Here is a 26,705-nt window from a genome sequence, read left to right on the forward strand (position 1 = left end):
CGCACTCCAAGATCGATTCCCAGAAAACTGCCTCCCTGCCCCCTCCCCCACCGCCTTGTAGTCAGCGTTGATCATCCTGGGCGCTCGAAAGAGCAGTGTGGAACAGGAGGAAAAGGGGTGTTCCTGGGGGCAGGGTGGAGGAAACATCGTTATGATGCTTCTTATGTGTCTTCTAGCCTACCCCATTCCCCACTCTGAATTGGCCATCTAGCTGGTAGTACAGGGTGGCTGGATTGCAGAGAAGAAGATCCCCTCCGTGCTCTGCCTGCCCTGCATTAGATAAGCGATCACCTCCAAGTTCGGAGGCAGCCGCCTATCCAGAGTACATGTTTAGACAGAGTAAAGTCCTATGACTCCCAGCATGCTCATGCTGGCTGGGGCACACTGGGAGTCGTAGGACTTTTTTCTGTCTAAACATGCATTGTGCCCTATGTATATGTCAGAGAATTCTTTTTGTAATTTTGAGGAAGGGGGAATGAAAATTCAAGACTATAACGAATCACAGGTACTAATCTTGCTTCAAGGAAAAGCAATTAAAAAAACCCAAACATTTCACTTTGTAAACAAAAAGGTGATATTACCTGGTATTTCTCTTGCAAGCTTACTTCTATCATTTGTGCTCTTGTCAAGTCTCTTTCAAATTGTTCTACCCAAATTTTCAGGTCTCTTAGCATTAGTCTGTCTTCTTTCTGTGACAGGTAAAAACATAAGCCAAATCAAAAGCACATCTTGCTTAAGATGTATGATTGCAAATGGTAAGTAGATAAGAAAATGCCATGCAAAATCAGTTTCATTTTTCAAATGTCTGTACACACTATTGGGTCCCATTTTTTAAAAAATGGCAACCTATTTAATGGATTCAGGTGAAAGCAGGCTTCAGATTTTGTTATGATCATAAAGTCTGAAAGTCACACAGTTTAATTATAAAGCCACTTGCACATTATCAGTGATGCAGTTGCACTGGCATCTGGGGTGGCCCTTTCAATGTGGTGTGAATTTGTGTTGGTGCCATCGCCCCCTCTCCAGTCTGTTCCCCTCTCCACAAACGTCCTTTATAGAACCCTTTATGAGACTGGTATGCTATTATCATTAAAGCTAATTTAATGTGATACTATATAACTAACTTTATTTGTGCAGTTGAAGTTGGTTCAGCCTTCCCCAACTACAATTCCCACCACTGCTGGCCATTGGCTATGTTTTCTGGGGCTGATGGAAGTTGATGTCAAAAGTGTCTGGAGGACACTACATTGGCGAAGCCTGGTGTAAATAATGCAAATGTGTTCAATGAATTGGAATAAAAGTCAACTGGACTAGGAAAATAGAGATAATTTCAGTGTTATCAATCTATTAATAACTACAGAAAGTATAAACAAAAAGTCACAAAACTAAACTAGTGCTACTTAGTTCAACGAACAGAATTTTCTGCCTAGTAACATGCAATTAATTGGCATGAATAGAATAATTAAATATACTAAAATGTCTAATATCTTTCACATTCTTTCACAAATGTCTAATATCTTTCAATTCCACATTCTAAAGTGGAAGTTTCAAATGAAAAAAATATTGACAAATCTTCACTTGTTTTTGCTGTCTGAAGTCTGATTCATAAATTGAACTCATAAATTTAAACAAATATCTGAATTTATACTTTCAGCAGTCCAAGTTGTTATTGTCATAGAACTGTATGACAATGTTCCAAAGCATCCTTGCTATTTGCCTTCTAGTGAAATGTTCAAACTGTAATGAGTGGATTAGCCTAAACACTGCAAACAGAAATGAATACTATACAAACATACCAGAAAGTAATGTAAATATTGTGGAATACAATGAGACAGCTCAGCTGCTTGCCAGTCTTATTACCGGAAATCAGATTATTTGGTATGACCCACCTCACTTTCAAGTTCATGTTTTTTAGGAGGATCATGGGTTTAGGCTGTAATATCTAATTATCTGGGAGTAAGCCCCATTGAATTCTTCTGAGGAGATATGCAGAGAATTGCACTGTTACTCACTTTTCTCACACACAACCATTCATAAAACAGAGATTCTATAGACAGGGCCAATCAATCACCCAGTCATCAAAGTGGGTGGAATGCCATTCTACTTTTCTTTCAGGCATACCTAAAACCATCTTGGTTTTTTTAATGGATGTAATGGAGCTGAATTCGAAATGAGACCATTCTACTTTCTTTTTTTGTCTCACTTCAAACTCTGTAAACAACATTTTCACACACTCCAGCACCATATAGTGAAGCCTTGCAACTGAACCTGGAGCCCTGCAATTGTGTTGACCATTGGCCATGCTGGCTAGGAATGATGGAAACTGTAGTCCATCACAGCTGGAAGGCAACAGTTTGGGGAAAGTTGATGTACTGCATAACACATTGACCTTAGGTCACAAAAACATTGGTTCATAACTGCACTCTTCCATGAAACTGACTGGGTGGCCTTAAGGCTGGGATCTCCCAACATGGTGCACCTGGGCACCAGTGTGCCCACAGATACCTCTCTTGGTGCCCACTGGGCTCCCTGCTCCTCTTGATGTTTATTTTATTTCTTAAGATTTTTTTTGTAAGCACACTGTGTGTTTTTTTAACTTGGAGCCTGGCAAACTGCAAAGCAAATTGCCTTCCAGATACATTTTTATTTGGGTTCAAAATAGTGGTTTTGTGTTTTGGAGTTCAGACTCCACCTCTCCCCTGAATTAGGTTGTTGGGCAACTTACTTTTGTTTTAGTCTCACCAATCAGTCCCCTGGGAAATGGGTGTTTTGTGACTATCCATGCCCACCATGGTAGCCGTTTTATGAATGGCAAGCTGTTTTGTGAGAGCACCCATGTCGGTCTCTCAACATTCCAAATGTGCCCACCAACCCAAAAATGTTGGGGAACCCTGCTTTAGGGCAATCAACATCTTACCCTACCTTTTTACTCTCAAATGATTGCTGTAAGGATGTACTGAACCCTGATTTTTGTTATACAAATAAATGAAAAGTTTTGTCTCTACAAAATATAGATTTGCCATAAAGTTGAATGTTAGAATGTAGAAACAATCCTACTTCTTATAAAGTCATCTCTCATGAACTTATAAAATAATCATCTCTCATGAACTATAGAAATGCAATGGTCAACTTGCCAGGATTTTTTAATTTTTTTTTAAGGCAATAGTTATCTGAAGATATGCTGAATACCCTATGAATATCCATCACTAGTAAAATGCAAGGACCCAACCAGACATTTTTTCCCCCCTTGGCTAAAAGCAGCTGCAGCAGGGTGGTGGGATGTGGACTGGGGCCATGGGTGGAGGGGACATTAACCCTCTCTACCTGTGTTGATCCACTGATGCAAATGGTCCCCCTGAAGCTGCTCTTGGCAGTGGAGGAAAAAATACAAGCACCCATATTGTGCTTATGTTTTCACCTCTGTGGCTAATTGCAAACTCTGGTGACGGACAATTTGCAACAGAGAATTAGTGCAGGGAGAGAGGGTAAACCCTCCTGCCTGGCACTACACCCATAGCTACTTTTAGCCTTCACTGCCCAGAGAAAAAAGAACCTGAGAAAAACATCAGGAATTGCATTTACACATTGCCAGTATTTTATCTAGCATGGCATAATGACAATTTTGTTCCAGGTTCAGTTAACAGAACATATTCCTTGCATACACAAGGTCCCAGATTCAAGCACTAGTATCTACAGTATGGGTAGGGAATCATAACTGAGGGGGGGCCAGATGACCTCCCACATGGCCCTCCGCAAGCATGATGCCAAGGACATATCCACACACAATTGGTGCTCCTTCAGCTGCACTTTGGTCAAGGATCCAGCTTGGCCTGCCTTGGTCCTTCCCCTATTGGGAAAGGGGGTGGAACATAGGGGAATCTCCACTGTTATCTCCAATCACTGTCTGGAGATAACATCAGGGACTGCTCTCCCTGCTTGCCCTGAAGGGAAGGAGCTATGGGGAGGAAGACGGTTCTTCGTTATGTGGGCCAGATGGCCTGGCCTGGTGGGCCAAATTGGCTCATGGGCTGAAGGTTCAACATCCCTTATCTACAGTTAGTGTAATGTAGTTAGTAATCCTTGGAAAAACCTCTGCCTGAGGTTTTTGTGAGCTGCAGCCAGTCAAAACAAACAGTATTGTGCTAGACAGACTAATAGCCTGGCTCAGTAAATGGCAGCTTTATAAGACAGAGCAATAAATCTCAGGAAGTATATCACAGAGCTGCAGAAATGGCAAACTGATCATTGTAGCACCTTTTCCACCATTAAAGGCTATTTATTGGAGGATCAATAGCTCTGTGGTATCAGATCTCATATTTACATATATTTTATATTTTTCAAAAATAGCATTATGAACATATTTAATTATATGTGAACTTGGGGATTCATTAACATACGGACAACATTAGACGTACATCCAATTGTATCTATATTGTTCTACTTTATATAGTTTTATATATGGCTGAATTGGCTGGTTTTAACCTGTGGCGTAATTATTTTACCATGGGTTATGCTCTTCTGGTTTTGTTATTCCAATGGGGCACTTGCGCTCTCACCAGTTCTCACCAGTTCTCACCAGTTCTCAACCAGTTCTCACCAGTTCTCAACCAGTTCTCACCAGTTCTTTCGCACCTGCCAATTCCCATCCACAAGCGGTGGGTCCTGCTGATTCTGTTGCCCAAGCAGGACCCACCATTTACGCAACAGAGATTCAGCGCTTCCCAGAGAAAGCCCCGAAACTAGCAGAAATGCTTGTTTCTGGATTGGAAAAGGTCGGTGGAGCTCCCTTGTGAGAGCTCTGCTGACCTGCCCCATTTCCACTCATTTCAAGTTGCCCTCAGAAGTGCAAAATCTCAATTCTGCAAGTGGTGGGCATTGTTTGTGAAAGGGAGTCAGCAGGGCACGAAAAAATTGGTGGAGGCATAAGGGCCGTGTTGGATACTGCCCATTTTATTATCATTCGATCGTTTCATCATGTTGTGAGCCACTTTGAAAGTTAATTGGCTGAAAAGTGGGCTATTAATGTTGGAGGTAAACTGAATAAAATACAATTTAATAAAAATAAACTTAATCCAGCAAGGGAACTGGGAGGCAGAAGAAGATTTCTGCATGGAGACTCTGTATCTCTTCTTTGGTCAGGAATCTTATATTTAGCAAAAGTGGCTTCATGTAGGACTTCCCATTTTGCTGGACCAAGACTGGTTGTCAGGTAGTGAACAATTGAGAACAGCTGGATGGATGCATGCTTTGACAGCTCCTATGGACTACTGAAATGCACTCTACATAGGGTTGCCTTTAAACAGTGTTGTGCTAAATGCTATATCAAACATATTTGTTATGAAACTTTTCCAGAATTGACCAATGTGTGAATGTTTGACAGTCCTCTAACTACATATATCTATTCCATTTCCCTTTCTATACCACCTAACAGTCAATGTGTGCTGGGCAGTCATAAAACAAAGCTTAAAATTAGAGTTGTGCACAAATGCCTTCTTGAAATTCTCCACCCTTTCTGGGCTGAGAAATTGGGGGGACAATTTCACCAACTTTCTCCAGGGAGAAGAGGAAATTTTCAATAAGCTTCTCACAGGTAGGGCTCACCACTGGCAGGGGTTTGCAGCACAGCTTCTTTATTTTTGTATAAGTGCTTTTGGGGATTTTTTGGTGCCACTGCAAGTGGCAACAGCATCAACTGTGTTGGCAGGCTGGTCTCTCATTTTTCATGCAACAAAATGCATGTGTGAGGGAGGGAGTGTTGTGTCTAGTCCCAGGGAATAAGTGGAGATAGAGCTATGCCTGTGAAATTGTCCTCCAATTTCCCTAAAGTTTCCTTCTCCATGAAAGAGGCTTCTGTTTTTCTGCTTCTTCCGCAGGGTGCTTTATAAATTATTTTGGTGCCATTTTCTGAGGTGGCTGAGGATGCTGTGCCTGTTTTTTCTTTCTATTACACATCTCTCCATTGCTCTGCAGTTGCCCAGGCGGCCTGCATTTCCTGATTTGAAAAAGCCCTATCGGAGGGCCCTGGGCTTTAACTGAAGTCTGGGAAGACAAGAAGGTGACAGGCTGCTGGAGAGATGATTGCACAATGAAAAACAGGACACTTGTGCACACCTCCCAAATAAAGTAAGCAAGCACAATAAACCGAAGCCCAACCCATGAGGATTTCTCCAACATTTTCTTCACCGATGAATTGCTTTTCGAAAACAATTTCTTTTCTATCAAATTGAATGAGAATGGTTGAAAAAGATGTGGGGGAATTTTTTTGGCACAGCACTACTTAAAACCCTCTAATATCAGAACACAGTGCAACATAACATAAACATCTTTTAAAGTTTAAAACATACGAGGAAGATCAGTGAAAGACAGTGTCTAAAGTGAAGATAACATGTGAAGTGAGGGAAAAACCCTAGATAAAATGGTTTGCGTGTAGTGATGCCAACAAATTAGTACATTTTAATTAACCATATTTTTAACCCTTACCTTGTATTTAGGTTTAGAAATAGCAAAAGATGAAATTGCTTGAAGTGGCTCCTAGCCGTATGAAGAGAAATGGATAGCAAATAAAGAAATAAAGAACAGCAAAGACAGAGAAGTGCATGAGAAATGTATGTACAAAGGTGCTTATTAATCTTGAGATTAAGAGACCCACCCCTATTCCCACCTTATTATTTGTCCCTTCCAAGATTGTCACCTGAAAACATCTTTCCCACCCAACTTGCATATGTACTCCTTAATGCAAAATAAATGGCTAAAAGATGCACGTTCATTCCTCTTTGCTATTGAACTCACCTAGAGATCTAGAAATTTGGAGGAGAGAAGACTTGGGTCTTATTGGCTTCTTATTGGCCAAATACTACCAGTTACTGCAACAGTTCTCAACTGTGGAGTTATCCCTTGAGAGACATGATGCACACAATGTTCTAGGGAGGGATAGGATCTTGAGGTAAGTGGTGTCTTCCGCTCTAGTCATGACCTGGGTAGACTGAATCACCCTAGTAGTAGACATCTGCTGATTTACACTAGATTTGTGGGAGGTTACTTTATGTTTTCTATCTCCTCATTCCAATGTGATTTAGGAAGAAGGGACAGCCCTGTGTGTTCTTAAATTTTATGTTACCTGTCACATGTGAATGCCAATCCAGCCAAACAAGTCTACAGGTAGAAATGTTTAAGTACCCAGCTCCACCACACTTTGAGATTTCACATAATTACTTGAACCAATTACCAGAACATGTGATCATTTCTTAACATATTTTACTGCACCTCCTACTGTAACTGCATGAGTCAATCTTCTCTATGGAAACTAATACCTTGCTAGCCCATGAAAATAGCACTCATGCAAAACAGTATGAAAACATGAAATTAAAATAATATAAAGTAATATTGATGGTACAAAACAGTATAACAGATACACACCAAGTCAAAGAATCACCGTCACTTGAAGTGATTTTTGTAATCACCTCACAATAAGATTCATGTGAAGAGTGATCTGGTAAACAGGTTTATTACGCCCCCACCATCTTGTGTGACTGTCCAGTGAATTTTAAACACTGGCCTTGTAACAGGAGGTTGACCACACATACAATAACCTTTTGCCAGGATAGCAATAAATAATAATATAATTCTTCTCTGCTGTACTGAACATAGAAGACATTTCTCCACTAACATCCATGTCTGATTTCTGGGAACTACATACATATACCCTGGGTTATCCACCTGTTTTTGCTTCATTTGATTATTTGGTCCATTTTTTTTTCTTTTTCCTTGCACTGACATTTATCTTTAATAAAGCTACATAAAAGGCAAGAAACCCATGGGGGCCACAATCACAGCAGCCTTCCTTCTTTTCCACTTTGCCTACACACTTTGCCCAACACTACCAGGGAGAGATCAGCTGCCTGCACCATGCTATCTCTCTGTTTAGCTCACCATCCAAGCCACAAGTTGTTTCTTTCATTGGAAGGAAGGAAGGAAGGAAGGAAGGAAGGAAGGAAGGAAGGAAATGACCACAAGGTGATGGTGTTTACAAAGCAGGATGCCAAGTGAAAATGCACCCATATCTGAGGAGAGGGGAGCATATTTTCCTTTAAAAAAAGAGCAGGGAAGAGAAAGGATATTCCTGGGAGAAGCCTGGTGAAACTGACATGTTGAGTGTATATGGCCAGGCTTCTCCATAATCACTGCAGAGATGAGGAAAATCCTTGTCAATATCACCAACACATACGTGTGTCCATGTGTGTGTATGTAGATATATAATGGTGGTGGCAGGGACAGTGTGAGTTTTGCTAGGGAGATGGGGTCACACAGAACCACTAAGCACATCATAAGTCACTGTTCTATGTCAGATGAGACAATAGTGCTACATTCAGCTCACAGCTGAATGCACTGCACTGCAATTGCAATGGAAGTGTGTTTTTTTTAATAAAATCTCCATAAATCAGCACTTCAAGAAATATGGGAGGACAATATGGAAAAGACAGAAATACAATGGAAATGCAGTGATCCAAATAAGTGTAGTCTGGATTGTCAGTAAAAACTGACTGAGCATTGGTATCAATAATGGAGAAATAGGTTAGAGTAGATGGATCCTAAAAAGGAAATTGTTTCAAGACGTAAGGGGACTACATATTTGCATACTAAAATGGCACTGTTTCATACTTTGGACTGACTCATGGCACACTGTTAAAAAATCTTGATAATCACTAAAGTACTAGACACATATTTGTCTGAAAAGCCATTTCTATTTTCAATTCATATGTTTGGTGACAGAATGTACCCTAAATTTTATGGTCTTGAACTCTGTCATCACATCCCTCTTCCACAGAGGGGAAATGCCACTATATCTGCAAAATCAAATGCTAGGGTTTAAATACCAGGAAAGAGAGCTGCAAGGAAGGACATGGACACCGTTCTGTCTCCAGTGCATTTGGCCATAAAGATTCAGATAGTAATTGTGCCAGACAATTACTTGTGTGGGGGTTGGACTCAATGGCCTTGTAGGCCCCTTCCAACCCTACCATTCTATGACTATTCTATGATTCAGACTAGCACCAGCTCCAAAATGTTATCTTTAGTGAAGTCAGTGCCTAACTGCCTCTGAAAAGGGGTCCTATAGCAAACTGATCTTACTGGAAACATATAAAAACATACTCAAAACAGAAAAACTATGTTATGAATAGATTTGGTAGATGCGACCTTTGTCTATCAAGACATACATAATAATGTTGTTTTGCTCTTGTGACGTACATACATATCAGGGGAGGCTGGTGGATCCAATTTCAGTGGGGCACAGATTCCATTCTGGGTTTTAGTTACAATCAGCCAGAAGTCTAAAGGAGTTATCCAAGGTGCTGGACCAATTTTGGGGATAGGGTCCAGCACCGTGGATACCTCATTTAGGCTTCTGGCTGGTTGTAACTTAAAGTCATAATGGATACTGAGCCAGTGTGGTGTAGTGGCAAGAGTGTTGGACTAGGAGCTGGGAGATCCGGGTTCTAGTCCCCACTTTGCCATGGAAGCTCACTGGGTGACTTTGGGCCAGTCACACACTCTCAGCCCAACCCACCTCACAGGCTTGTTGTTGTGAGGATAAAATGGAGAGGAGGAGGATAATGTAAGCCGCCTTGGGTTCCTTGCAAGAGGAAAAAAGGCGGGGTATAAATGCAATAAATAAATAAATAAATAAATAATCTCTGTCCCACCAAAATTGGATCCACCAGCCTCCCCAATACATATATTTCTCAAGGAGACATAAATATTTAAATACATGTAGGAGCTGCAAAGAAAACACTTTGCTTTGTCCATTACATTGAATGTGTCCTGGTCACTGTTCAAGACTGGGGAGGACAGATGGCCTACATCTTTCAGCTGCAGAACTCGTGGATTATTGCTAGGAAGTGCCAGATTAATCTTCTCTTCTTCTGCCACTTGTGAGAAGTTGAACAGATTGTCACAGTAGTGGCATTATAGCTCTTGCCAACTAAAAGATGGTGTGATCGGGATTAAGAGCCAAATGAAAGACTGTTTGCTGATAAAAATGCTACTGTTGAGCCAGTTCAAGAGGGAAAAAAACACATGGCAGAAACAGGATTTCTAGAGTCACCAGTTCAAGTAGATTAGCAGGGATAGATGATTTTGCTTCCTCATATTGACAATTTTCACAACAATATGAAATCTATACTTGGGTTTTCCTTAGGCTGCAATCGTATATGCTCTTACTTAGGAGTAAATCCCATTGAACTGGATTGGCCTTACTGCTGCCTTACATCCTTCTGCATAGGATTGGGCTGCATACTGCTTAGAAGTTCATGGGAAATCAGAATGGATGAAAACAAAATGAAGACATTTTTGCACTCAGCTCCACAAAGCCACAACCAGCAGTGCTAGAATGTCATTCCTGATCTCCCTTGAGATTAAATCACAGAAATTAAATATTTCTATTGCAAGCTCTTATCCAAAATTTTTCTAAATTGCACATTCTCGTCCAGCAAATAGCCCATAAACTCAACTATTATTCACTGTTCTTTAAAAGATCATAGAAAGAATAATACACCTAGTGGTGTGCCTATCAGTGTTTATGTACAATTTAATTGAGAACATACATCTGTATCCTGTGCATCATTTGCTGCATTATGAGGATCTGGGTAGTGTTTCAGGAACTGTGCTACATAGGTCATAACTGATTTTTCATCTGGCTTATCCACATCCACATCTGAAATAATGATGAAAACAATAAGTTAATCCAAAACTGAACAGCATAAATTGTTGTCAGAAACACTGCCCTTGCTGCAAAAAAACAAACATCAAAAACATTTTTAAATGGAAAAAATTAACATTTTTAAAATCCATGAGCTAATATAAGCCTAAACTTATAATTCAAAATTTATTAAATTAGAATTTACACTACCTTCAGGATCAAGGAGTCTTGGTATTCCCAATTCTGACTCTGCAATTGTAAAGGCCTCTTCCAGATTTTCCCTGTTAGATCTTGCTTTCACCCTCTCTAAGTCCACTAGTTCCGGACGGATAGCATGAATAACGGAATGAAAGGCAACACCGCTCCTCCAGCTCCGTCCAAAATCCTTGACTTCAATTCCAGCTTGCCTTAACAGCAAGAAAGAACTTTGGAATAACCTGCTCAGACTCTTCACACTAAAACTTTAGTCTTCACTTCTATCATCAACCTGGGTTAGACTACATTTTACACATCCCTCTGTTACAAAACTTACTTTTGAATAAATTCACAATATTTGCTGTTTCTGGACATACATTTTAATGTAAATACTATTTTTTCTTCAGTTCTTATTCATGTAAACTCTCATTCATGTGTAAATGAATACACAACTGGAGACTTCAAATAGTAGGCCTGTTATTTTGCCTCTGGAATTGTAACTTCTAGAGGAGGAGAGCTGAGCCTCAGGCCCACAGGCCAAATCAAGCCAGCCTGGGGTTCCCTTGATAGCCATGCCCCTTTCCCCTGGCCACCAAGCATTCAGTGGTTTCCTGGCTTTTGCACAGTTTTTCCCATTCCAAAAGGTTGAAATGCCTCTCCTAAAGCTTAGTTACTGCCAGTAACAGCTTTGCTGATATTTTTGCTTTTGGCTCCACCCCTTTTGCCTTCAGCCCCACCCACCACTGGAATGCAGGCTCTGTGAGCTTCTCCAGAACTGAATACAGCCCTCAGGCTGAAACAGGTTTGCCACCCCTGTTCTAGAGAATAAAGTGACAGATAGTACATGAGTATGCTGTCATTCCAGGCAGGTGTATTATAAGTCATTTAGTTCCAGCAGCTCTCCAAAGCTAATTCAAATTGGTTAATTGTGACCTTTTGTCTCATATATTCATTATAAGTGTACATTACATCTGAAAGATGTCCTGCTAGCAGTGGTACAGGGACAGAATTCCAGAAAATTAGTCAGGGTTGGTAACAAAGATCAGTAGGCTGACCAAAGCAGAGCTAGATTATCAAGGAAATACACATCTAGCACACAGACAATCTTCCTGCACTCTGTGCATAGAACTGAAGGCTTTTAAACCTGAGCCTACAGAGCCCCACCCACTGCTCAGCTGCAGGCCATCAGTACCACCTGAGGAATGGTATACACCTTCAACCATGAGGAGTCCATATTCCCTAGGTGGGTGCTTCTGCATCTAGCAGCTGGCTGAGCCCTTAACCTTTAGGCACCTGTGCTCCCTGGGGCTGGGTAGCCACTGGGCACCTGCCTCTGCATCCAAGATGGAGCTAACTCCAACGTGAGGGGGAGGGTTGATGGCCATCTCCTTCAAGGGCCCAGGATCCCTAGAGAGAAGCATGTCTTCTGCAATGCGGGGTCCCAGGTCATCCTCCAAAGAGGAATCCTCCAGAGGTGGCATGGCAAAAGCTATTAGTATATACTGCTCCACTTCTTTGCTTGTCCTCTAGTTTTCCTTCCTTGTCATCTTTCTCTGACTTCCTATGCATCCCATGTCCTTCTGCCTTCACTTAAGACAAAACAAAGTCAGTGTCTAAAATTGTAGGTCAAAACCAAGGGCCTGATCATCAGTAAAGATCTAATAAGGAAGCTGAAATGGTAAACAGACAGATTAATGTCACCAATATATTTTTGTCACTTGGTTTTATGTATGTTTTTGTATCTTTTGTAATTGCTTCATACCATTCCCCCCTAAAATCTTCAATAAAGCAATAGAACTATTATTTAGACATGTTTGAAAGCTGCCAACTTGAAATTATGTCTGCTGTGGGGAAAACGCTGTGAGAGTTACAAAGAGAATGTCACTGGCTAAACTCTAAGAATCTATTGACAAGGTGAGGGAAAATTCAGTTAGTCAGATAGAGTCCTAAAATAGAAGATCAATGAACTGAAGAATACTGTTCATCATTTCAATATGGTGAAACAATTTAAAGTGTTCTGACAGTGTATTGCCTCTTGCTGCCATTCTGGTAGAAGCCAATTTCCTTCTCAATTTTTATTCATCTCCTTGGCATAAATTATTACTGCATTATTTAATCCATCGCTTGCTTACTTTGCTGCTGTGTACTGCACCCATTTTAGCAAAGCCTTCTTTGCATTCCCTTGGACTTTGGTTACTACTTTCCGCTTGGATGGTGGACTGGCAGCCTCAGAACTGACAACACTGTCTACAGATGAGGTACTGCTGGAGAGTGACTGCAGCTGTGGGAGATTGCTTGTAAGTTCCTCAATCTGTATATGGAATAAAGTCGGTTAAGTGCAATGGAAATCATTTTAGCAATAGCCCATTTTCTTCAAGAGCTCATTAACAGAGTTGATTATCTGGAGCTGGTCAGTGGCTATCATGAAAAAAGTGTGCACCAAAAACTGGTGGGCAAGATCAATCTAATTCATACCTAAGCCCTGCATTCTAAGATGGTATTCCTCAAAGAAAGTAGGGCAGATTCATACTTCCACATGAGTGTGCTGGCCATGCTGTGCCCATGTACAAGAGCCACTTGTGTGAATCAGCATTTCCACAAGTGAACTATGTATACAGCTGCTATTTTTCTATGACTGTGATGGCACATTTTTGAGTCACCAGTATCATGCAAATTGCAGGTATCACACATACATCCCCTACACGTAGTACTAATTAATACAAATGCACTTTCATATGAGTGCCACTGCTTTGGGGGCAGCTGTGAATGTTCCTGAGGTATTCATGAGAGCAGGCAGCACTGTGAACTGGGCCTATCTCTAGAGCAGCTTCATAAATCTGATACAAAATAACAGATAGTAGCCATCATATTTTGGCTACTTCACACAATCAATTTTCAATTCCTTCAACCCAGAATTATTCAAGTCAACATGGGTTGAACGTGTCTGGGCTATGTTAGCATCACCAAATGGAGGCAAGTTTAATCAGTCCTGAAAAAGTTACTGTGTAAACTCATATGGCTGGCGGTCCGATGCCTTGGAGTACTTGGCACTCTCTGTGTTGCCTAAGGGAAGGGAAATTTGGACAGTGTAGTTCTACCTTTCCCTTTTCATATCATAGCCAACTACAGGGAAATATGACGATATGATCTGCTGAGTTGTGGCCACCTACTTGGAAGTGAATCCAACTGATTTCTATGCATCAATTAATTGTCCTTAGGACTGAACGCTGGGTTGCTTGGCTTTCAAAGGTTTTATCATCCATCAAGTCCTTCTAATTCTCATCAACAGTTCCTTTAGCAGGAACTGTATTCATATTGTTATATATTCACATGAAAATTAGGAATGCTCATTTAAATGTCCAACTGCTGTAAAACAGTTCTTTTAGCTTCCTATTTTTAGCAACCAAGAATATGTGAAATATCTAGAATCAGGTGTTTTCAAAATATGTGTAATTTGGACAATAAACAGAAAAAAGGGGAAGTAACCTTAAAGCAATTAATATGGGTTCCTCTGATTTAGCTCTTCAAGATAGGGGAGCTTTGGCAGCTGTATACAGATTGCACAACTACTCCATTATTTACAAAATATTATGAATGAGAAGAGTCGCTATTTAACATAATGGCATCTAAAACCACTGCCTAAGAGCCAAACTACACAACGGATTCCCAGCATTGCTACTTTTACCTAAAAGCAGCTGCGTTGAGCTCCAAACTGAGTTGGAACAATGCTGCTGGGACAGAGGGGATTAAATGTTTTCCCCCATGATGTTTTTCTAATCTAAATGTCTCACCCCATCCCAAACCTGCAAATAGATCATTTACTTCTCATTGCACACTACAAGTTCTGTCACAGCACATTCCTTGGCAAACCATTTGATTATTGATTTGACTATTGTCTACTTAGCTTAGTAAAAAACAGAAAAAAAACTGTACCTGAAAATATAGAATTATAGTCCACACCAAACCAAGCACAATAGAAGGTCTACCATCAGCAATATCAGTTGAATTAATGTTGACAAGCTTAATCTGTTTAAGGAGAGAAAGGCACATTATTATCACACACAACAGAAACCACAAAAATGGGATGGTCTATATGGGAATGAAGATCATTGGGATATGTTTGTGAGACTTAATATTGTCAAAACAGAGATGACGCCTACAGTTATTCCAAAAAATGAGGTGACATAATTAAAAGTATAAAAACATACATGCACTTTTGAATTTAAGATTAAAATTTCCTAAATTCAATCACATGTACATAGAAACAGCAAACAAAGGGAAAAGTGAGCTCACTGTGCTGTGGATGCAGCACAAATACACCTTTACATTTAAACAGACAGGTGAGCGTACAGATCCCCGCCCCTCCTCACTTGTTTGCTGCTGTATCCTTCATCTTCTCCTGGAGTTCCCTGCAGGCATGTGCCTAAGACTGGAAGTTTCCCATCCCTGCACACACTCCCTGCTTGCTACAGGGAGCTTTGTTTATTTTCCCCAGAGGAGGGAAGGAGGGGGGCAATGTGAGGAAGAGAACATGTAGGCGGGGAGGAACAAGACTGAGAGCTCGAACCAGCATTCATTTTGCTGGTAAGGTTCCTCTGTGAAGATGGCCTGAGGGTGCACCTAAATAACTCACTATGACTTCCTATATTTATGTCTGTCTTCTCCCTAAATTCCTTTTAAAAATACCGGTTTTGCTCCATACATAAAGTATTCAGCAATATGGTTAACAGCCAATGGAAAAGATATCCCATTTGATTTCATTGCAATATGTTATATGATTGAATGTTTGATAAATACATTGTACCAACCGGTGATCCTCTGTACACGGACTAGCATGAAAAACAAAAAAATTCATATTTAAAATGTGTATTTTAAAATACACATTTAAAATAATTATTAAGATAAAGAGATGAGAAAGTAAGAGACAAGACAAAAATGTACATATTACCAAGTATGTCTTTTTAATTGGTATTTTTCACTCTTGGCATTTATTTATTTATTGTCTTCTAAGTCCACCCAATAACACAAGTTCTTTGGGTGTATTATATAGTACTTACATTGTTGTGAATCCTACAGACATATGTAAAGACCATAAAGAACCCTACATATTTCTGTATACAGTGAGAGGAAAACTAACCTACATTATAAAAAGCAAAAGAATCTGTCAAAGTTGAACTGTAAACTCACTACTTTCTACAATCTCTGTATTTCTTATTTTTGAGTTTCTAAGATTCGCATTTTTTACTCCTTCTATTCCTTCCATTTCTGTAAGAACCTTTGATAGCATTTCTATTTCTCTTACTTCAAATGCCAGGAACCTCAGGTTATTTTTTTATTCTTCATTGGCCACATTTGGATGTCACATTAAGCCATGAATCCTGGCTTAATAAACCACAATGTAAAAGAGCAGTGTGATGGTGCACACAGCACCTTCACTCCTTCCTACATGTGAGTGGGTAAGCAAATCAGGAAGGAACAGCTTCACATCATGTCCCAATACAGGCACATTTAACCATAATCCTGATTTAAAAATTTTATGTATAGATGGATAAACAGATATTGATATACAAAGATTGGTACAAGTATCTAGCCATACAAACAAGCATGCTATTTCATATGTAAGGTCTTCATGATGACATTGTGCGCATGAGCATCATATCTTGGGTTAACTTGTGTCATTCTGCTGATGCAAGCATTTCCACCAGCAAAACTGGGAGGGACAATTCCATCTCCCACCACAGCTTTCCATGCAACCTCAAAATCTGTTCCAAAGAGCTGAGAAACTGTCTGGAGATGTTTGGATGGTGAGGAGATTTTTGGATGGTGAGGAGGGCTGCAGACAGAGGAGAGAAGGAAAATCTCTTGTTGTGCTAGCAGACATCCACTAGTGTGATGTTGAATCTACATGAAGCACTGTGGGGAAGAGGGAGTTAGCAGAGTGTTTTTACCCACATGACAATTGTTCATATATGATGGTGATAGTTATGGTGTTCATATGCTTCATGTTGTGTGTTGTATATCTGAGTGCACTCTGTTTGCAACTTCTAACTCGTTGTTCTTATTCCTTTTCCGCTCTTACTTCCTCCCTCCAAAATGGATTAAGGGTATCACTAGAATGCCACTGATGTTTTCTTTAGGGATATGAGTGCAAGAGATGAGCGGCTGGAGTGTCACATTGTTGAACTTACCCGCCGCCCTTCCAGGAATTTAAGGGCAGTGCCAATGTTGGCTACTCCATGAATTCTCTTCAGTTTTCGCCCCTGTTCACAAGGCTTTAAAAGTGTACACAAAAACAATTAAGAAAGTACAAATTATAATACCGGCATAGTCTGAAACTAAGGCCCTAAACACACTTACTAAAAAGCAAACTCACTGAATTCTATGGGCCTTGTTTGGAAATAAATACCCTTTCTAAAGCCCCTAGGATTTTTTTTCTGACTTGGCACTGGTTGCCTTCTTCCAGTAATGCATGCAAGTCAACCATAACTGCGTTTCTGTAAGCTATGCAGAAACCTTAATTCTCAGAACAACCAAGTGGCCAGCCACTGACCCCAGTTATGGGATGTCGGAGGAATCCATTTAGGGGGTACAGCTTGGCAAATATTTGCCAGCTCGGCCCCCTGAACTCCATCTCACTCATCTGCAAGGTGGCCTGACTCGTTGCATGATAACTCGGGCCAGCTTGCAGATTTTCGGGTGGGGGGTTATTTGCACAAATTGCGATTTGCATGAAATCAGCTGTAAATAGTGTGATGTGTGCAAAATTGCAGGCATAAATGGTCTAATTAGACCATCTGCGTCTGCAATTTTGTACAAATTGTGCTATTTATGGCTGCAAGTTTGCACAAACTGTGAGTTCTGTAAATATTAACAGCCATGATTTTCTGCAAATTGCAATTCGCAAATTTTTGAAAAAGCCAGCAAAGTTGCAGAGTTTTGGGAACTGACTCGCTGGTCAGCTTGCAAATGCATGCCGAGTCGGGGGAATCATGGGGATTTGCCGGGCCCCCAAAAGGCCAAATTGCCCCGCAACAGCCATCCCTAGAACAAATCCATTTTATTTTAGTTTGTTCTGAAAACTGTTCCTGGCAGAGAACCTTTGCAGGTGAAACCTTTGCAGAACACGATGAAAAACTAGAACTGGTTCTAGAACAAATTCAGTCTTGATGTCTTTAAAGTCTCTCATTTTTTAGGCCTGCACACCAATTTTAATCCAAATAATCTGCCTCTGCTGTTCATTGTGATGAAAGTAATTCCAAAACATTTTGTTTAAGATTTTACCACAAGAGGGAGTATTTTCTTATCAAAACAGCAGAGAACATGAGCAGAAGTCTAATCAAAAGATGCCTGAGAATCATACACTGTAATTAGTTGCTTAGAAGCAAATTGCACTCAGAACATTCTAAATCCCATCCGTAAATAGCTTTCAGGGTAATTATATCTAGGGGTAAAATAATTTATCATATTTTATAGATAAATATAGGGTAATAGTCAACGGATAAAAAGTATACAGCTTAATTTATGTGAAAATCTGTTCACAAGTTTCATGCAACCCTAGTAGGTGCCAGGTGTCATGGGTCTCAAACCTGAGTCTGTTGGAGCAAAGTTTAATAACCTGCCTGAGGAATCAAGCATAGGTGTCACATACCACAGTTTCAGACACGCTTGGTTCCTTCCCTGCATTCCAGCACCATTCTACTATAGGCGTGTCAGTGATATGTTCTCTGATTTGTCCATACACATATGGCATATCTCAAGGGCTCTTTATTTCGGATAAGTTTACCCTAGTGCAGGGATGCAGAACCTCTGCCCTGTGGGCTGTATCTGACCTGCCAGGCACCCCAACTTGGCCCGGAGAGCCTGCCTAGCCTAGGTTCCTCTGGGGAAGGGCTTAGGACCTAGTGAATTGCTACTGCAGACCCTCACTCACACTTTTGATTATCCATGGTCCATACCTGCTCTCAGTCCTAATTTGCTCTGGGTCACAGCAGCTCAGTTTGTTTAAATTGCTAGAATAGATTTCTAGTCTCTGAGCAATGGCACTGTTTGTTCAATGAAACTATTTCTGCTTAAACATCCCTATTTATACTCCTTTGCCCTACGGCAACTTTGCCTGGAATCTGACCTTGTAATGGTCTTCTATGACTTAAATATTGCTTGTTGTCCATTGGACCTGAACTTTCTGAAACCTCCCATTGAGTACTCTGATCCTGCCAGGACATCCTGCTGAGATGATAATCAGAATGCGGAGACTCTCCATTACATGGAGCTGCGTTAGGGGGGCAGTAGTTCAGAGAGGAGCCATAATCTAACGTGCACATATAGCTCCTGCTTAAACTATCTGCCCCATTCACTGCAATGGAGAAAGCACCTCCTCATATGCAAATAGAGACCTGATGCTCTGCAATGCTAACTAATGTCAAACTGTCCACTTCACTTTAACCTTTCATTTTCATTTATTTTACTTTTTTAATCTTGGGACTTGAACAGTGGATCTGTGGTGCTTTCATTACATATTAGATGTTGACTTCATCTTCATGGTGGTGGAGCATTCCACAAAGGCAAATATGCCTTGCCATAGCACAATCAACATGATGGACAGTATCCAATATTGCCTGTGTGCCTCCACTGTTCCACCAGCAGGACCCACCCCAGGGACAACAGGAAACTAGTGCTTCCTAGAACATCCCCTGACACAAGCCAGAACGCTTATTTCTGGAACAGGAATTCTGTTGACCTATTCAATTCAGAAATGAAATTTCAGGTTGTTTCTGGTTACTTTAGGAAGCATTAGCTTCTTGTTACGCTGGCAATGGATCTCGGTGGCACATAGGCAGCATTGGATATTGCCCAGTATAGTATCTATTACTTATTTTATTATGATTATGATTATCATTTATATACCACCTTATTTGCTAAAAAGTCATTACTTACTGCTACACTTATTGTGTAGCAGAGAAAAATAGCAGTGTCATGTCTCAAAAATGGTGACATCCTAAAATATCTGGATAATCTTTAAGAGACTTCAGTGGGACTATATCATCATGAGGCATTATTAATAATACAAATTAACAATGAAAAATAAATCATGTACTTTTCATAGAAAATACTTGCCAATTTTTGTCCTGAGAGAACCTCCAAAAGGGCAATCAATACTATGCCATCTTTGATGTCGTCAAACAGATCACTGACTACCATGGGGGGATTGCGCTGCAGGGGGAAAGAGCGGAAATAATTTGAGATGTAAAAATTGGGTTATACATTGTTTCCCTACCATAGTTTCATCATGTATATCCTGATCCCTCCTCTTGCCCATTATCAGTCACATTTTGGAAGCGCTGATATATAAAATATGGTGTACTGCATGGAAAAGGCAGACCAGACTAGACAAGGGTGTATCCAGAAAACTCTGGCTGGAGCCCAAGGAATTAAATGTGCACACACAGGATAGTATCTAATAAAGGTGGTGCACACTCGGCCAGCCCCACTAGGTTCCAGTCCAAGTGCGCCCAGCCCTGCTGGCCCCAGGTCGCACCCCTTCCAGAAACCAGCGTTTTCGTGCATGTTGGGGCTTGCTCCCAGAAGTGCTATTTCACAGCCACATGCAGACCAGGGCTGGCAAGGCTGGCTGCATGCGCAGCACCCCTACTGGATACTACCCTTAGTGCATGCTGCTACAACATAATTTTTAAATGCACACATAGCATGCACCACTACAACACACCTATGCATTTTCCTTGTGTGTGTGCACATATTTTGGTGGTCAGAGTTACATTCCATGATATTTAGAAGCCTAAACAGAGTGGCAGAAAATCCTCAGAACGGGGTATTTGATAGCACTACTGCAGAAGAGTGTGTTATTTTCAAGCTTCACACAAGAGGCATCATGAACTCAAAGAAAATTTAATTTAGAGTAAAGGTATGCAATGCATTCCCCTTGTTACACAGCACTTGTATAAGACTTTCACAGTAAATGTAGACCTGTATAAAACAGATCCCAACACATTGCCCTTGTTATGGAGTGCCTCTGCTTTGGTTCTTCCCATGCACACATCACTATAATGTGGGATTTGGATGAGCATGGGATTTGGATGCATGGGAAATCCTTTTTTGCTCTCTAGAGCAGTCTTCCAGTTACTAAAACCACTGACAGAGAAAGATAGTTTCCTTTCTTCCTCCAAGGGTAGCAGGAAACCTTCTCACTGGAAACCAAGTATTCCAACCAGGGGCACCCCTTGTACCAACTGCTAGGGAGATATGGTTATACAGTCTGTATGTTGCCTAGGTCCTCAGGGTACTTTGGAACTTTGCCCCTACAAACTTTGTCTGTGGCAGAATGATCATCCACTACAGCTGCAATGGCCTTGGATTGTGCAGCTACAGCAGCGGCGCAGAAAGACTCTTGTTGAAAACTAAATTAATTAAGAAACCATCCATGTGAGAAATAAGCATTGTAAAAATATTACTGCAGTGATCAATAGCTGCCTGGACTAAGTGCCCCAAAACAGCATGACCCTAACGTGTGTCCCAAAGTGAGAGTGCAGAGCTGAGCCACCAAGCAAATTTGTCAGTAAATCCTAAATGGGAAATAGATGTTTTAAAATATATTATTCCAGTGATTAAATGCTGCCTGGACAGGGTGCTGCACAAGAGTGCCTATAATGTGTACCCCAAACTGAGAGAGTTGAGCCACCTCAAATAAACCAGCCTGTGTGCAAGAGAGTGCACTGGCACAAAACTGCCCTAAAGTGAACAAACAGGACTGAGCCACCCAAACCCTGACAGACGAAAAAAAAAAAAGGTAACAGAACTTTAAAATTTTTATTCCACTGATAACAAGCTGTCAGGATCAGATGCCTGCCTGCCTGGCCAAGAATGGCTATTATATGTACTCCAAACTCCAAGAGGAGAGCTACCAAAACCTGGGTAGACAGAAACCCAAATCGGAAACAGGATAAAAAAAAAAAAAGATTCAAGAAAGTGACATTCCATGAACTGAATAATGTGCCAATAAACTCAGCCTAGTGTTCAAAATTAAATTGACTGTGCCCTAAAGAGGAAGGCAAAAGTTGCCTTCCTTGTCTGGTGCCAGAGAAATAACACTTCAGCAGAAACCTTAGTCTTACAGCATAGTGAATGTCAGTACCAACCTAATGTTTATCTTGTTAAGGCTGGTGGGAGAAGTACGAGGATAATTCATATCTAAAGTTGGCAGTATTCTGAAATGCTAAATATTGAATATCGAATGCCAGAACGTGCTGAAGTTGTTCCAAAACAAAAAGCTCCAAGTGAAAAAACACAGTAAGACTTGCACAGTAAGAAAAAGCACAGGTTTAGCTTCCCTGGCAAAGGTGACTACACAGCGATAGGGGAAAACTGGAGACTTTTTCCTGACCTGCATTGCTGATATGGACAACTATCATTCTAAACCTATCAAATAATGCAGCTAAGAACCATGATTGGATCTTTCATCTCTTGTTTTTAAAGCATGTATGTTTCCCAACAAGGCTGCAGGGGGCGGTGGCGTGCATTTAGATTGAAGAATGTCATGAAGAAAAATGGTTAAACATTCTCTCCTAGCGCCACAGTTGCACTCGCAACCTAATTCAGAGCTCCTGTGGTACTTTTACAAGAAATTAAAAGAGATGAGGGATCCAATTACAGATATCCAGTGTCTTGCCTAGTTTTGCCCTAAGTGAACAGAGGAATTATGGGAACTACATGGATCCTACCAGAGACAACAGAATATGGATTGAACAAGAATTGTGGTGAAGAGGGAACAGCTAAACCTCCTCTCCCCATGTGCTTTGGTCCCAGCCTGGATGGGGAGGGGCCCACTTAAACCCTGATAGCGTTACATGTGATATATTTAATGTCATGGAGAGTTAGGTCCTGAACTTGCATCTCCTTTCCTTAAAAAAGAGGGGCTGTCTCATTCTTACATTTTTAAAAGTTTGTGTAGGAGATACAGGGCCTTCATGTCTAGGTTATGTGAACGGAACAGAAAGCAGTATTTTTTGATATAACTTATAATTTCCCTTTTGATATAGCATATTTTTCCAAGCCTTAAGCTGGGTAAACTTTCATGAAGGTTAGAGAAGGCATAACAGTGAGTATTCTTAGAGTGACAATATCAATTTTCTCGCTCATAGTTGTGGATTTTTACCATATTGGCTGTCTGCTCTGTTCTAGAGGCAGTGATGTTTGGTGAATGTCAAATCATCAGTGTAGGTTGTGCACTACATTATACAATGCATTCTCTCTCATTTTCAAAAGATGCTAAATGCTTTTAACTTAAACCAGTGCTTGGCTCAGGTAATGACATCTGAACCTATACATCTTGTGTGTTCTCTAGCTGCTCTGTGGATAACAGAACAGCAATGCTATACTTTTTAGTTTACTTAATTATCTGCAGTATGTGCTTATGACAATTTATGCCTGTAAAGACAAAACTACTTGAGTCTCCTGTGTTGCTTCTACAGATTAGAAGAAGACGGCTGGAGGTCACATGAAGAGTGTTTCCCCTCAGGATACTAAAATGACAGAACAGGACAGAACAAAAGCAGGCTTCTGTTCCTTAATAGTCGCAGAAAACGGAAAATACTCTCTCTTTAGGGTCGGATCTTTTGTTAAAGGAATAGGAATTACATTATATGCTGATACCTGCTGATTCTATCCCACACTGCTTCAGTAATATATGAACATTAAAGTCCTGTTGGAGGGGGTGACAATTTGGTTACTTCTATCAGTAACTACTCCCCTTCCCTAAAGAGGGATAACACTACTATGGGAATTAGCTATGTCACTGGGCCCTCCCACATGGTTCAAATGTTATTGTGGCACTGTAGGAAGAAACCCCAGGGAAGCTGATCCTGTAAAATGATAACCCTAACAGTGCAATCCTATGCATGTCTACTCAGAAACCAGTTCCACTGAGTTCAATGGTGCTTACTCCCAGTTATGTGACTATATGATTTAATTCAGTTTTGTTTATAGAAAACAATCCATATCCAAGATTTATAATTTTATTCATATAAAGCAATTTATCTTTATGGTTTATTATCTATTTATACTGAATGTGAAAGCTAGAAAAAAGCAAATGCACATTGCCTCTTCCTTACTGGACAAGCTGTTCAATATTCTATAAAAAGATTACTAGCCATCATGTAAGCTGTTTTCATTTTAATACAATGCTAGTACACAACAGAAGCCTGAGTTAGCAGTGTTGGTTCGCTGATTATACACAGCATGAAAACAAATATGGACTTAGCATTTTTATATTTCTACTGATATTCCAGTTGTTGTTGTTGTTCAGTCGTTCAGTCGTGTCCGACTCTTCGTGACCCCATGGACCATAGCACGCCAGGCCTTCCTGTCCTGCGCTCTCTCCCGGAGTGTGCTCAGGTTCATATTCATTGCATCGGTGATGCTATCTAGCCATCTCATCCTCTGCTGTCCCCTTCTCCTTTTGCCTTCAGTCTTTCCCAGCATCAGGGTCTTTTCCAGAGAGTTTTCTCTTCGCATTAGGTGGCCAAAATATTTGAGCTTCAGCTTCAGTATCTGTCCTTCCAATGAGCACTCAGGGTTGATTTCCTTTAGGATGGACTGATTTGACCTCCTTGCAGTCCAGGGGACTCGTAAGAGTCTTCTCCAGCACCACAGTTTCTACTGTATAGATGATAACTGACTTAAGCTGGTGAATTTGCCATTAAAGCGAGACAACCTCAATTTATGTGGATTTGTGTGAAGGTGTTGTCAGTATTTCGGACATATAACCCAGTTTAGGACTGCAAACCTAAGTATGTCTACTTATCCCATCAAAACCAATAGGGCTTACTTTCAATAAACATGTTTAGGATTGAGGTGCCAGAGTTGTCTCTGGATACTTATGTGTAAAAAACTTGGGACCAGGCTACCTGAAATACTGCATTCTCCTATATGAGCCTGCCTAGCTTTTAAGGTCTTTGGGGGGAGGTCCTTCTCTTGGTCTAGTGGGGATGTGAGAGAGGGCTTTTTGGTGGCCGCTCCCAGACTCTGGAACTCCCTGCTGAGAGAGGCTAGGTTGATCCACTCTCTTTTATCCTTCTACCTGCAGGCAAAGATGTTTTTATTCAGGCAGGCCTTTGGTTTATAAGCTGGTCTAGTGCTGGAGGGGTTTTAAACTGGCCAAGTACTGTCTATTTTGGTGGTGGTGGTGGTGGTAGTGGTGATGATGATGATGATGATTGTTTTTAATTATGTCTTTATGGGTTTGTTTTTATTTTATATTTTAATTAAAATTTTGTTTTATTATTATTAGCCACCTTGAATAGAAAGGGATGTAAATTAAATACATAAATAAAAAATAAACCTGATATTACAAATGGCCTGACTCCATAACTTGATGTTCCAGCAATAAGCATCTATTTTCTAAAATGAGAGCTGCCTGGGCTCAAGTTAGCTTAAAAGTCATGTCCTTTCTTTTGGAAGCTCTAACACTAAACACAGATGTGTGGGTGCTAGCAGTAATTGCTCAATACTAGGAAAATGCCTTCGGCATATATCAGTGGTATCCTTTCTTCATTATTTCTTCACATGTTCAGGGACTGACCCCCTCCAATGTAAATGGACTATGGGGTGAAGCTCTAGTGCAAATAAGGACCTAGACAGGATGTGTCAACTACTACACCAAAATGTTATGTTACACTGAAATCATAAAGCAGCTGTTCCTCCTGGAGCAGAGAATTTCTGATTTATTTCTGGTCAACATCATTTTTAATGTATTCACCCATAAGTCTTTTCCATCCCCCCCCTTTTTTTTGCATTAATCTGCAATTGTAAAGAAACATTTGAACAAAAGTTCACATTTAAGTATTATTTTAAAACATATTTTCTCTTAAAGTATGCATTTCTAAACATATTTTTTTCTGGAAAAAAATGTATTTTAAAATGTTTTTTGAGATAAGAGCTCTGTTGGAACATTTGGTAAGTGTGACACCTGGTTGATAACTAAACTGATCTGCACATTAGTGAGGGAGCATGATGACTTTTTAAAGACTCCTCAGTCGTTTGTAATTGTATACAGATATAATATCTGTCCTTTAATTTGCGTGCTTATTTCTTTCTAAAAATAAAAATGCAATGGGGTCATAGTAAAGCATCTATAAATTAGTTCACAACTAATCTTTACACAATCACAGCACATATGGTTTGGGGTTTTGATTTTAACAGGTATGATAGTTAAGAGGGTGTATGAAGACATAACACGTTATTGGTGAGAAGCCATTATCACAAGTAATTTTGTGAGCATAGTCGGAGGCATATGAATTAAGTGGATGCCTTTTTAAAAGGTCAGCGAGTTGGCTTTCCCCCACACTGCTCATTCGCTTGAATGTGTTAATTCAGAACTGATTACTAATTAAACATATGGGTTGTGATGGCTTTAGCAATGGGGATTCTGCCTAAATGATCTGGAGTTAGGGATGAGCAATGAGATGGCAAAGTGTGCTGATATGAGCAAATGATGCAGGTTGGTAAAAACGAAATGGGACTACGAAGAGGTCTCAAACTGGGGGAATGGGTATTAAAATGGCAAATGCAGTTCAGTCTAAGCAAGAGTAAATTGATGCAAAAAATATTCCTAAGATCACATATACACTGATAGGGTTTGAGCTGATAATGATTGCCAAGGAAGAGATCTTGGTCTTGTGGTGGAAAGCTCAATGAAACCTTCAACCCAGTGTGTAGCTGCTGTGAAAAAGGCAAATTCCATGTCAGGGACCCTTAGGAAAGGAACTGAAAATAAACCTGCCAATAATATTGCCTTTATACAAAT

General features: G+C 40.4%; 1 protein-coding gene across 1 annotated transcript in view; it reads right to left on the minus strand.

Moving 5' to 3' along the window:
* SYNE1 (spectrin repeat containing nuclear envelope protein 1) overlaps positions 1–26,705 on the minus strand; it is a 459,183-nt gene that overhangs the window by 357,477 nt on the left and 75,001 nt on the right. Inside the window, exons 4-11 of the mRNA XM_084827854.1 lie at positions 20,006–20,101; positions 17,080–17,163; positions 14,825–14,917; positions 13,024–13,202; positions 10,907–11,103; positions 10,602–10,711; positions 6,481–6,531; positions 582–689 (exon numbers count right to left, since the gene is read on the minus strand). Of these exons, the coding sequence (XP_084683980.1) occupies positions 582–689; positions 6,481–6,531; positions 10,602–10,711; positions 10,907–11,103; positions 13,024–13,202; positions 14,825–14,917; positions 17,080–17,163; positions 20,006–20,101 (918 nt within the window). The remainder of the gene's footprint in view (positions 1–581; positions 690–6,480; positions 6,532–10,601; positions 10,712–10,906; positions 11,104–13,023; positions 13,203–14,824; positions 14,918–17,079; positions 17,164–20,005; positions 20,102–26,705) is intronic.

This window comes from Heloderma suspectum, chromosome 1 (assembly GCF_057233095.1).
Source record: "Heloderma suspectum isolate Gila_16-S chromosome 1, 16-S_ref, whole genome shotgun sequence".
In the NCBI taxonomy this organism is placed as follows: Eukaryota; Metazoa; Chordata; class Lepidosauria; order Squamata; family Helodermatidae; genus Heloderma; species Heloderma suspectum.